Source organism: Synchytrium microbalum (genome assembly GCF_006535985.1).
Source record: "Synchytrium microbalum strain JEL517 chromosome Unknown SmJEL517_scf0011, whole genome shotgun sequence".
Taxonomy (NCBI): domain Eukaryota; kingdom Fungi; phylum Chytridiomycota; class Chytridiomycetes; order Synchytriales; family Synchytriaceae; genus Synchytrium; species Synchytrium microbalum.
Window position 1 is genome coordinate 458227 of NW_022158360.1, and position 13842 is coordinate 472068.

A 13842-nucleotide genomic window follows, 5' to 3' on the forward strand; every position below is an offset into this window, starting at 1 on the left:
CTTGTAAATTCTTACAACGATAAAATCGCAAAATCACTGTAATGTAAAATGCGATGCTTTGACACCGACACTAGCCAACATTCAAATTCCAAATTTCTTAGCAACTAAGTAGTCGAGGATGGCCGTTGAGATTTCATCGGAAGAGCAGCTCCAGAGCATAATCAAGGCAGCTCAGAGCAAGCCCACCATATTCAACTTTTATGCTACTTGGGCTCAACCATGCAAGGACATGAACGATGTGTGCATCTTGGCTCTTTTTGACAGTTTGCGATCATAGTGAATGAGGACTAATAGCTAACCATGTTCTCGCGTAGGTCTTTGATGAACTGGCCGCCAAGTACCCTGCATTGTCCTTTGTCAAGGTACTAGAATCATTGCGACATCAACTATTTGATGACACATACAACAGCTCAATTCAATCTCATGCTACTACCTAGCTCGAAGCAGAAAACTATCCCGACTTTTCAGAAGAGCAAGAGATTGCTGCTGTACCTACCTTCATTCTCTTCAAGGTACGGATACCTTCTGATCGTCGAGCTGGAATGGATTTCTAATCATGGACTTCAACAACAGGATGGAAAGCCAATGGATAGGGTAGAAGGTGCCAATGCTCCCATGCTCAAATCAACCGTCGAAAAGTATGGAAAGGCTTCGGCAAATGCTACAAAGTTTATACCTCCACAACTAGCTGCAGTTGATGGTGTCGCTCCCTTGACGGGTGAAGCTCTCGAAAAGAGATTGAATGAGCTCGTCAACTCTCATCCTGTTATGCTGTAAGTAAAGGAGAAACAATCGAGCTTGTAAAGCTAGCTGTGTCAAGTGTCGATGGCATTAGTCGAAAGGTCGTTGCGTTTCATGTGCATCCGCTTGTCCTCTGCTTTTGATTGATCTGACCACACACTCTATTCACAGATTCATGAAGGGAACACCACAACAACCACGCTGCGGATTCAGTCGCCAACTAGTAGAACTCCTAAACTCTCTCGAAACTCCATACGGCTCATTCAACATTCTCGCTGACGAAAACATCCGAAACGGTCTCAAAGAATTCTCGAAATGGCCTACATTTCCACAGCTATACGTAAACGGCGAATTCATTGGTGGTCTAGACGTCGTAAAAGAAATGGTGGATGCAAACGAACTCCAAGCTATGCTGCCCAAAGAAGAGCCACTAAACGACAGACTAAAAAAACTTATCAACAAGGCTAAAGTCATGCTATTCATGAAGGGTGATCCTAGCCAGCCTAAATGTGGGTTTAGTAGACAGATTGTAGGGATTTTAAATGAACAGGATGTGGCATTCGAGTCGTTTGATATCTTGACGGATGATGAAGTGAGGGCTGGGTTGAAGGAATACAGTAATTGGCCCACATATCCGCAGTTATATGTCAAGGGCGAACTCATGGGTGGGTTGGATATCGTCAAGGAGATGGTGGCTGGTAATGAATTCAAGTCTGCTGTTGCTTGATTTCTATTCTTGTACTTTTGATTTTGGTCTTGTTGAATATATACAAACTCGCTCATATTTGAATTTACATCTTTGGATGGGTTTGGGTTTTTGAGGTTTAGTTGTGGACTTGAGGCTAGTTGTGATCAATGACTCGAAGGTTAGTGTCACTGAAAAAGGTCACCGGTTTGGAGCCAATAATAACTGACTTGGCTTCAGCTTGGCATTTGACTCTACAGTCGACATATCTTCCCCGTCTTGCCACATGATACCTAAAGGACGGGAACGAGTCCAAAGGCATTGAAACATGCATCGGCTGCAGGACTCTTATTTATTTGGTCCACTCGCTGCAACTCCAAATTCGCCAATTGTAGAAACATCACTCTCATACAGAAGATACGTTTGGACTGAAGTACTCTCTACCGTGGTCAGCATTCCAACCCTTCCCGAGCAAACTGTCATTCTGTTTTCACAGTCACGAATCATCTTCATTGTGAGAGGAACACGACCACTGGTGTTCGTCAAACTGTATGTGAGGTCTGGAACCAAGTTGCTGTGTGACCCGGGTGTGGTGTGAGCGCTACCCTGTTGCTTGTACACCAGTTGGGAATTGTTGCTATCAAGATGGTCAACAATGTAAAAGGTTTGAAAATATCCCTCACATATTCAAATCTGATGATGATCCTTCTTTTTTGCAGACACGAGTGAGATCAATCACATCCTATTTTTCCTCATACTAGCTTGATTCCAATACTGGTCCTGAATTGGCTGATCCGTCGTCACTGGGATGGTCCAGAAGAGCGGATGGCACACGAATCGGCACTACTCGAACATACATCCCATGTGGATTCGATTCGATTGACATCTGCATAAATTCTGAAAAGGAGGGCAACAACCATCGGCACGCTACTATCGGTTAGATCAAGCCACGCTGATTTATCAAACTCTATACGTGCTAGTCGAAGAGAGCATAAATTGACACACGACATTATCACATCCATCATCTTGCCGTTCGTCATTATCGAGTTCCAAGACACGTATAGCGTTGACACCATATTCTGGAAGAGTATTCTCCAGAAAGAAATCCATCAGTTTCTTATCCCTCCATACGGTACTCATCCCGACCTTCCTCCAAATTATGGGTAACAGGGTCGTGTTTCCTAGTTCGAGATAGTGGTAGCAAATCGCTAGTAGGCACCATGCATCAGTATCAAAATACTCGACGACATTCAATAGCAATTCGAGTGGGAGGCTGGATAATGAGGGTTCAATGTCAGTAACGGGATTGTCATTTTATGTCGACATCGTTGGGACTATTGAAATGTGCAAATGAAGGGTCAGTATCAAGTTTAAGTACATTTTTACTATAAAAGTCAGCTTGAAGTGGGCATCTGATGTGCTTTGCGTGACAGTGAATCCAGCTCAATGCATGAATTTAATGTCAGAGATTACGACACGATTACAAGTCCAATACGAGACGAAGAAGGTGACAATACCCTATATATCGTGACTCTTTACGATATAAACGTGGCCTCCTTGCGTTTTATGACTTTGGGACAAGAGAATGCCCAGTTGACTCTGTGATATTGTCAGTGATGTAGATCGAACAAGCCACCTACGAATTCCGAACAATTTACGTGAGTTTTACGTGTTATATAAAAAATTACACCGCCATTACACTTCTAGTCACGTTGGTCGTCTTTAAATATGTGCATGGTCACCAGGCGTGGTTCTTGTCTGTATTTTCATGATCTTCATCAGCAAGTTCTGCTTCAAATATAGTACCAAGCGCCAGATTCGCGCCACATACCACCACCACTTACACCCCATGCTTCAGGTTCCGCCATCAGAGCAAAATGCTATGGTCTATCGAGATACAGTCGTTTCACTGTATTTCCGACCGTGACTCCGTCGATAGATAAGAATTGAAGGCCTGAGGTGCATGAAACGTTACCATTATCAATAAGCTGAGGAGAGCAGCGTGGTATAACTAGCAACTTCAATTCATTGAGAGATACGTCCCTATCTACCTTACAGTCGAGCTTTACGAGATTAGGGAAGTTTGGTAGACACAATAATTGTATCTCTTCGGCATTCAAAGGTTGGTAGCTCTCCTTCATTTCGTCATAGCTGTCTATCTCCAAGCTCCTCAACTCAGGACACGACACTGGAATTAGTCCAAGTAGTTGGATTCCTATCTGAGTACCTTCGATGCGCAATGAAATTAAGGCGGGCAGCCATGGTAGACAAGTGTCGAAGAGCAACGGGCTCCAGTTTACGGCCTTGAGTTTATCAATATAGGCGGGTTGGACGTTGACGGCCTGAGCATCATGCCAGTCACTAGGGTGGTCCGAGAAATCATTAATGGTTTTAACTAATACTTCGGTTAACGGTGGATGGTGCAGACAGGTCGAGAGCTCGTGAAGGGCTAGACCTATCCCTTCATATTCCAAGACGGTGATATTTGGGCAAGCAGCGAGGACTTCTGCAAAGCGAAAGGTGGTTACGCTGCCAAATCCTAATATCCTGAGTACTTTTAGGCTTTCTAATCTACTGGTAAAGCTATCAGACACTTCAAAACTACAATAATGTAGCTGCAATTCCTCCAGCTGTAAGAAGGAAAACGTCCAAGCATCCCAGATCGACTCTGTAAAGTCTACAGTGGATACATGGAGGCTCTTTAGACGTTTTGAGACTACTATAGAGTTGCCAGCGATGGGATAATTTACATCCAAGACCTCAAGGGTTGGCATTGGTGGCAGTTCCAGTGGTGGAGGAGCATCCCTGGAATACGGCCTCTCGAAGATCAGTTTACAATTCCTTAGACTCCCCCAAATGGGAGCACCTGTAGCAACCACTATGGAGTTCAGTACCGAGGGACCACATATCAACACCAAATCGACAATCTTGTCAGATAAGTGGTTGTTGAATAGATTACTCCAAGTGGTTTCGGTAGAGGATACAGAGGAGAGAGTGAGAGAAGTTAAGTTGACGCAGACTTTTAGCAAGTGTCCGAGTGCGTCGTCATGTATTACATTGTTGCGATTTTCCACTATAAGCTCACGGATAGCATTGCTACCATAATCGGGAGGGCCTTTGCCATTGATCATCCCCACAAGAGTTTCGACATATTCACTGACAAAGACTTTACGCCAAATGAGAGGCATCACAATTTCACACAAATGCTTATTAGCACGACCCATGTGCATCAAATTGGCAAGGCTAAGCGGCGATGGCTCTGGCAGATCAATATAATTGGCAACCTTTAGCACCAATTCTACTGGCAGAGATCCTAAGGAAGGTGGTTCGTCGCTTGATGACATCTCTGTAAGGCGATCTATGCGAGACCAATAAAGACGAGGAAGTAAGTTATGGCGACATGTAAAATCGACTTTCAGACGAGAAATATGTAGTTCAAAAGTTCAAATTTGGTCTCGATCGACCTTAAAGACTAAAAAGCCATGAAGTTTTGATGTTTACGATACACGTACCGGAGTAAACTGAGTTCAGAATAGCAGATTAGATTATATATCACGCCTTTGGAGCAAATCCCCTAATCTGGAATTCTGATATAAAGTTGATCAAACAGATTTGGCCTAAAACGGTTTTGTAAAAAGTTTGGGCAAGCTGATTCATGGATTGAGTGGTACCCTTGGCGGTTTTTTGGACTGTCAATATGATGCTAAATTTATATTACGCGTAATTTATCCTTCTCTAGCTCTCCATACCTGCTCCTCGCAAAGCTCTGCAGCTTGGCAAACTCACAAAATCCAAGCTTTCAAATTGGCGAGACCGTAATGGAGATTTCGATTATAGGAGGGTTCGAGGCGCAAGGTCGACGGTATGCTAGAGCACATCCTATAGCTGGTCGTCACTTTACGGCTCCATCTACCGCAAAGGACACGCCAAAGACAGCAGGAGCTTCATCAGCGATTGTTGATGAAGAGGAATGGTACCATATCACGCCTCATAAAGACCCGGAACATGGAGATGAGGAACTGTATATAGTGGGATCTACTGTCTTCTGGATGAGAAGTGCCTCGCTCGTCATGTCTGTCGACATGCAAGCCAAATTTGGAACTCAAACAAGAGTCACGCATGCGCTCTTTGCTCGCTTTAATCGGCCTGCGAATGAGAATAATCGATCGAAATCTATGACCAAAAAGCCATTTATGAATGCTACTGATGATGTTGCTGGTTTGAGGTGGCAAGACGTGTCGCCTCCTCCCAAGCCAACACATCCTATGAAACCAACACCAACTACCGTCCGGGCTCTCATTGTAGTCATGCCTGAAACTCTATGCATATACTTTGAATCTGGTCGTGACTATCTGATACATACGCCCTTCCAAATGGAATGGGTGTATCCTCTCGATTTGGGCGTCTTGATTGCTCCAAGTCCTATTATAGGTACAGAGCCTACTCTATATACATTACATCATGTAGAAGATGATGTTAGAGCTGTCGCAGTCACTACGGAAGATTCCATGTTTACCGACGAACGACAACTCTTTGTAAACAGGACGGAACGAGTAGTCACCACAATCGAAACTACAACGTCACATGGATCACTGGTGTTGACGCATGATAATACAACGTACCAGGTTACCTTATACTCGTGTCAGAAATTAGACTTGGTGAAGGAGGAGTACTACCCTGTTGAAGGTAGTGCTGACTCGGAATCACGACGAGAATCCATAATATACTCCCGTAGAAGTACCTTATCACGACGAACTTCCATGAACCCCATGAGACGTGAATCTAGCATAGATTTGGATGCTTTACAGGAACGAACGGATTTACGTAGAACCACTATGGACATCGCACCCATAAAACGTAAAAAGACGGGTGAAGATTCTTTAATCGATGCATATGAAGACGAAGATGACGAGGAAATCTTGTCGAAACTAGTATTGAGAAGTCGTAAACGTATACCGACAATCTCACTGACCAAAATATGGAGTGGCAGCTTTGATAAGAGTAAGACCGTCTCTGAGGTCTTTCTAGCTCATGACATTCAGGGTCGAGAGCAACTATTCATATGTCAGCCAGATACCAAAATGGTGTCTGTTTTGTCGTTGACAGAGTTGAAGATCATCACTAGTATGCCAGCTCTTTCTGCTCAACCCATCTTGTCAACACGAGTAGGACAAACGGATGTATTGATACTTCAAGCCGAACGGATGGTATTATGGACTGGCCGTCAACTGATTCAGTGCAGTCTGCCTATAAACTTTCAAGCTCTACTCCCAGAGACAGAAGGTAGCTCATCGTCGAAACGTCGTCGATCATCCGCAGTTGATATGAGCTACCAAACCAACAATAACAGCAATTATAGTAATACGAGTAAAGCTAGTAGTAGTGGTAGCTCTAGTAAAGACAAGAGATCGACCTTACGATCACCAGCACGAGCATCTCGAGTGGTCGGATTGGCAGACTCTGCAGGATACCATGTAAATATGGTGTTATCGAACGATCAGATATTCCGAACCTCTCTAAACTTTACTCCCAACGCCGAGCTCGTCATGGATGCTTTAACGGCTATGTCATTTGCTCTACCATCCACCATATTTGATACCTTTCGATCTCGATTCTTGACGTATCGATTCCGACCCAATAGAAAAAGAGCACTGGATCAACAAGCTCAAGAATGGCAAGACTTTGTAGTAGTCTTGTTTTCATTCTGCCATTCCAAACCTCATCTCACTAAGCAGGTGCCATCTCCCAAAGTAACGTCACCATGGGAAGCAGTGCTGGCATCATCAGCACATCAGCAATGGTCTAGTGATCCCATATTTAAAAGAGCACCTCCAATAATAGCTATAGATGATTCTAAAGCATCCAGTCAAATGTCACAACTCTATAATGCTTCGAAAGAGTTGTACCTGTCACATCATACAGAACGTAGCATTATAGAGCACATGAGCCAGGTGCTGAATGCTCTGCATGTTGTCTATGAAGATTTGAAATTGAGTGTGCTGGAGCTAGATAGTATGTGTCGCATGGGAAGTCTGTTGATCCAGCTTGCTAGTTATCTAGGAGCTGATGATTACGTGGACCATTACATACGTGATGGTATTCCCGCCCAAGAAACCTGCGTGTTCACAGGTAAAAACATTGATCAAGTATCAATGAACGGCAAACAAGAAAAGTGTGCTAACGGAAAATTATAGTGACATCAGGAAAATCACCTCAGCTATCACAGCATCAGCCGAAGACTCCACCATCGATATATCACTGGCTCATGTCGCGGATGAAGAATAAATCGGAAGAGTTCCCAGTCCTGAAAACTGGTGCTGGTCTACTCAACCTTCATCATACACCATGGCACCAAAAACCATGTCATCGTACTGAGAGTATATGTCATGTATATAATGCTCTCTTCACAACACCCCCATCGCCGCCAAATACGACATCCGATGAAGCCATGGTGTCGGCAATGGTGGAGAAATCCATGTCCTTAGCCCATCTAGATATACTACCCTTTGGAATCGCACTCCCAATCCGTGAAGCCTTGAAACGATGTCGTGCACATCCACCTGGATTATGGAATGCTCAAGCGCTTATACTCGTTGGACGTGAAGATGTCGCTGAACAGATTTGTGGGGTCACTGTACCATCGCTTCATGTACAGCCTCCGAGACCTGATGCTGAACCTGTGAGTCATTGTCCAAACTGGGTTTTTTGTTGCTTGGGCCAACGATGGTAAGAGTAAAACTGACGAATCGACAAATTCCTTAGGTCAAGGATGTTCGAACTATAACTGAAACTGTGACACCGTTTCGAAGACCAGAAGATGATGATGGGACCAAGATCGGCAACCATCCAGTAATCCAGCTTCTATTCTCAAAAGATGGTAGACTTGAAGTAGCTGGAAGTCTGTTGAGTTCGTTCAAGCCTGTTGTGATTTCTGAAGATGAATTCCCGTAAGGTCATTTCAATGTTTTTTTTTTTTTTTTTCATTTCGCCAACGCTCGTTTTCGTTTAAACAAATAGATTGACGCAAGTTGATCGTGCTGCAGCAGCACAAAAATTCATGTCTGAAGATCTATCTCGAAATGTATGCTCACGTCCCGTCGGTCGAGCTATATATGCTTTTGCAACCTCGCAACCTCAACTCCAAGAATCTTATCCCATACCACCACTACGTATTACAGCCATCTTCGCACATAGTGCCAATCCCGAAACCTTTGAAGAGGTACAGCCACATCAAGTGACGGATTGGCCACTATTCCACAATGGAGTAGCGGCAGCTTTACGTATCTCACCTCAAGCCGAAGGCATTGATGGACATTGGATTGTCTACAACAAGTCTATATATAATTTAGATTCGTCTCATGCTGGATTCTTGCTTGGAATGGGATTGACTGGTCATTTACGTAAATTGGATGCTACTCAGGCATACAATTATATGAAAGCCAAACATGAAGCTAGTTCCATCGGACTCTTGTTGGGATTATGTGCTTCATATGCAGGGACTGGTGAAAGTGTTGCTAAACGATTGGTAGAATTACATGTACCTGGTCTCTTGCCATCACAATCTAGCTTAACTGGATTGAATTTCTCATCACCAGTCATCACCACGGCCATTCTAGCTCTTGGATATCTGCACTCAGGAACCATGACGAGACAATATGCTGAAATCTTCTTGCATGAAATTGGACGTACAGATATCTCAGGTGATCAACCACCTGCTGTTGCAGGTGGTGAAGGATATGCGTTAGCTTCTGGAGCTGCATTAGGTTTATTAGCCCTAGGTAAAGGAAATGCAGCTGTAGGATTGAGTGACATGTACATCCTCGAAACGCTACAACGATATGTCTTTGGTCGCGGTGCTGGTAAACCAGACTCACGTCGACTATACGGTGTATCAATGGCATCTGCACCACCTCCTGTATTTGATCCTAGTCATACCAATATGGATGTATTCGATACAGTCATGACTCCACCAGCTAATACAGATATGACGGCACCAGGAGCGCTAATAGCCATGACCTTCATGTATTTGAAAACCAATGATATATCCGTCGTGAACCGTATCATACTACCATCCACACACCACATGCTTGACTTCGTAAGACCCGATCATCTCGTATTACGTGTATTAGGTCGAGCAATGATTATGTGGGATGCCGTTCAGCCGACTCGAGAATGGATTGATTCTCAAATTCCTGATATACTGCTACGTCCAGTGACACAACAAGCTATGGATATAGACAAGCTGATTAATGATGGCGGTAGTGTTGAGGATGAATTCATGATGGGACAAGCACAAGATGCAAATACAGTTCGTCAAGCGTACTTTTGTACATTGACTGGAGCTTGTTTAAGCTTGGGGATAAGGTTTGCTGGATCTGCTAATCAGCAAGCTTTTGAGCTGCTTCAAGAGAAGTTTGATTTCTTTTATACGTTTCTGCTGAAGCCAGGTAAGAACACTATGGTCTGGTGAAGCCGTTGATGAGTTCAAGAAGCAAAAAACTGAAAGCTACCAATGATTACTGTCATCTAACACTTTGCATTTCGCTAGTCACTGGATTTACAGACAAATTAGATCGAGCTGTATGCAGAGCATGTCTAGACACCGTTGCAGTATCCATGTCACTAGTAATGGCTGGAACAGGAGACGCTAGATGTCTGCAGCAACTAAAGAGACTGACGAGTCGATACTCAACCGATACATATGGTGATCATATGGCTACCAATATGGCATTGGGATTCTTGTTCATGGGTGGTGGGACCATGACGCTTGGCACCACGAACTCCGCTATAGCATCCTTGATCTTGTCTGTTTATCCACGCTGGCCAATGTCGAAGGATGATAATAGGTGTCATTTGCAGGCTTTTCGTCATTTATGGTGAGTTGAAAGGCGAGATCGTTCGTCTGCCTTTGCCTTGCCGTGTTTTTTGCTCTGTCATCCTCAATTCACAAGCTCACACTATATCGCACATGTAGGGTCTTGGCCGCTGAACCACGATGTATAGTACCTATTGACGTGGATTCGAAAATACCAGTCTACGTCCCACTCACAATAACCATCAAAGATCCAGCCATAAACCACGGCAACGTGACAACCATCAGCCCCATAGCACCATGCCTTTTACCAGACTTTGCACATATCCAAACCATCACAGTCGATTCTCCTCGATACCTTAAGATGACCTTAAATCTAGCAGACAATCCCGGCCACATGGCGTCCGTAAAATTACGTCGTACCTTGGTAGTAAAACGTAAAACAGGTCATTTATCATACCAAGAAGATCCACATGGATACCGTAGTATACTAGCACGTCCATTCCCGAAAATGACTTCCCAGCCATCTGACCGAGACATGTTGGCACGACAAGATGTTGTGACTTCATTATCGTCAGATCCACAACTTGTCGCATTCCTAAATACCTTTTGCCGTGTATCGCAACCGCAGCATCCGGAATCAGTACAATTTGCATCGTTTTGTACTGATGTCTTGTATGAATGCTTGACACAGGATAAACCAGAAGCGTTGACTGTGTATATGAATATCTTTAATACGCTCAATCAGCTGGGGAGTCTTGTATCTTCAGATCGAGGGCTTGTACGTGCCATGAATGAATTCTGGAACTTGAAATTGGTGGTATGGTACTATCAGGCTATTGATAAAAGTAGAAGTGACGACCGGCAGGATGATGGTTCTGCTAATGATGACGATGGTCGGATGATTAAATCATCATTTATGGATCAAGTGACATTCCACCTCTCAAAACACTTTGACTTTGATCATAGAGCCAATACCTCTGCACCAGCCCCAACATCATCACTCATCTTGTCTCAATCAACCAATTTGAAGCAACAAAATTATAAAGACGCAACCCAAATATTTGACGACTATGTACGTGATGGACGTGTTGGACGAGGTTTGGCATGGCAGACGGTACTTTCTTATCTCGTGTATGCTGACGTGATGGCGCCTAGTGATATCAAGACCTTGGTATCTGAGGTGCGTGGTGGTGCAGCAGGAAGGAACAATACGGATTTGATGTCTGTGTTGCTACCGTTACTGGTTAAATATCCCTCATGTAAATATGATGTCATGAGACGTATTGTACAGGCTTTGCAATAGGTTTCGCAAAGTAGAGAGCCTGTTTATATGTGTAGATTGTCAAATAAATTGATTGCCGTTTGAACCTTGGTGTTTTCGCGAAGACTTCAGAGTCCACTTGTTCTAACTTGATGCTAAAGCACATGGAATCTACATCTTTTCGTACTGAAGTGTTGGTAGATTGTAACCTATACATAATGAAGGACAGACAAACTATCTCAGTCCCTAGACCACCGCAGTCTGTACATGCAACCATGAATGGTAATCCGAATATTGCCAAGAACTAGAAGAGCCGCAACAGCCTCGCTTCCTTTCAATGTGGCATTTTGGCAAATTATATTGCAAAGTACATGGTTATTTGGCAACAAGGCAAACATGATTCAAGTAGAGCCTCTCCCTACGGCTTGCTGGTCCTTCGACTCCTTTGAGAATCGTCCTGCCCTGACCTCTTGATTCCTTTGAATTCCTTCTGCAAATTTTTGAAGCATGTTCACAAACGTCATTTGCATCGAATTGATTTCTGTAAAGACCGACAGATTCTCCAAATACCCAGACTTTAGCCCACTAAAATCAAACTCGCGAGCTCTGGCCATTTGCTGTCAAAGAATACGAACAGGTCGCGTGAGGAGAATGGTTAGCACAATACTAATCAAGGCTCCAAAAATTCCCACAACACTTGCTGTTATCCCTGCATTGCGATTATCTACAACTCCAACTCCCCATATATCAGACCGAGGGATGACGGTAACAACCAGCCAATGTAGATTTGTTCGGTTTGCCCATTGGACATCAACGAGGAGACTTTCTGACGTGGTGGTGACTGTCAGTGATACTCCTGCGGGTGGTATGCCATACAGCGATCCATTCTGAGAAATCAGTGACAGAGTCATTTCCTGAATGTATAGATTTGGCGAATTGGAAGCATTGTAGCTCGTTGGTCTGTAATTTATTTGGGAACATTCAATACGGATGCGCTGACCATATTCCCCGAAGGGTGAACAATGTGTACTACTCCATCCGTCGTGACGGGAAATGATGCAAGGATGCTCCTATCGAGAAGCCCACAAACGAAACGCTTGTCATCAAAACGAGAATGAGAATCCCAACTACATATTAAGCACAAACCGCGTACATACCTTGATGAGAGCTCTAAACGAGCGTGGATGACTTGTCTCGTGACTCTTTATATGATATGGATGCTTAAATTTGAGAATGTTGCAGTAAAAACTACACGCGTCTTCAAAGGTTGTGAGGTTTTGATGTTTTGAATTTAGTGATCCCATTTTGTGCACATATGTAGGAGTTCTAACTGCTAAGCGTTCTTACTATGTAGCAACTGTTTTTATTGAAGCTTAAATTAAACTAGACTAAGATCCTAATGCGACTCCCTTCAACAGCCCAACAACCGACTGCCAAACCAATATATGCAAATTCCAAACCAAAAACCACAATATTATATCAGTGCATCTTCATTCCTGAGGTATTCACCAACATCAGCTTGATGAAACACAATAATCCCAGTAGGTTCCAACTTTCTAGCATCCTGAGTAGATCGCGCCGTGACTCCAAACCCTAATGGCGCATCCGACATGGAGTAGATTACAACACCCTGATGTTCGGGTGTGTCTTCTGTTATACGACCCAAATGGGCCTTTAGGACGTGGTTGCCGTATAGGAAGGGCATTTCACCGTTTGGTTTTACCCAGACTTTGTACTGTAGAGAGTGAGAGTTGGTATCAATGAAGTATTGAGCGATGTGATCTGGTTGTTGAGCTACAAAAAAAGAACAAGTGATAACATGTCGTACTTTGGCATAAGGGGCCAAGTACTCGAGCGCCGTGATATGGAGAGTGAATTTCCCACTCTTTGTGAATTTGCCAAAACATATTCCGAGAGATAGTAGCTGATCTCGTGCAATTGAGGTTGCTTTTCTCATTATTGATTCACTAAAAGGAAGCAAAAAAAAAGGATCAATTGGGATTTATTGACGATCTTTTCATGATCCAAACGCCATACCTAACATAGAATACACGATCCTTGTGCATACGGAAACAATACGCTTCATCTTGTCTATCAATCAGTTGAGTAATGTTTCGACCAATACTATTGGGTAAAAAAGATCTGTAAGCTTTTCTTGTTTGACGGTGGGAGACAGTTTCAGTGCAGGACGTACTATTTGGAGAGCTTCTCAAAGAATACTTTGGTCTCTTCGTCTGTTAAGGGCCTCATTGTTTTCTTAGAGCGATTGCCTCGATTTCCAATTTGTATGTGTGTGTTTTGAAAGGAGTGTGATTTGAGAAAAGCAGAGTCGCAAGTTGA

General features: G+C 43.6%; 3 protein-coding genes across 3 annotated transcripts; 2 read left to right on the forward strand and 1 right to left on the reverse strand.

Moving 5' to 3' along the window:
- Positions 1-118: 118 nt before the first annotated feature.
- Positions 119-1468, forward strand: SmJEL517_g02636 (uncharacterized protein; the record flags this gene model as incomplete). Its single annotated transcript, XM_031168564.1, has 5 exons — positions 119-238; positions 315-362; positions 438-512; positions 574-773; positions 913-1468. 5 exons carry the CDS (start codon positions 119-121, stop codon positions 1466-1468), a joined length of 999 nt encoding a protein of 332 aa, XP_031025497.1.
- Positions 1469-5244: 3776 nt separating this feature from the next.
- Positions 5245-11544, forward strand: SmJEL517_g02637 (uncharacterized protein; the record flags this gene model as incomplete). The annotated part of the gene is made up of 6 exons (XM_031168565.1): positions 5245-7555; positions 7621-8105; positions 8189-8373; positions 8444-9873; positions 9975-10302; positions 10401-11544. 6 exons carry the CDS (start codon positions 5245-5247, stop codon positions 11542-11544), a joined length of 5883 nt encoding a protein of 1960 aa, XP_031025498.1.
- Positions 11545-12976: 1432 nt separating this feature from the next.
- SmJEL517_g02638 (uncharacterized protein) lies at positions 12977-13752 on the reverse strand (the record flags this gene model as incomplete). Its single annotated transcript, XM_031168566.1, has 4 exons — positions 12977-13237; positions 13331-13469; positions 13540-13626; positions 13697-13752. The coding sequence occupies 4 exons, from the start codon at positions 13750-13752 to the stop codon at positions 12977-12979; spliced, it is 543 nt and encodes a 180-aa protein (XP_031025505.1).
- Positions 13753-13842: the final 90 nt, after the last annotated feature.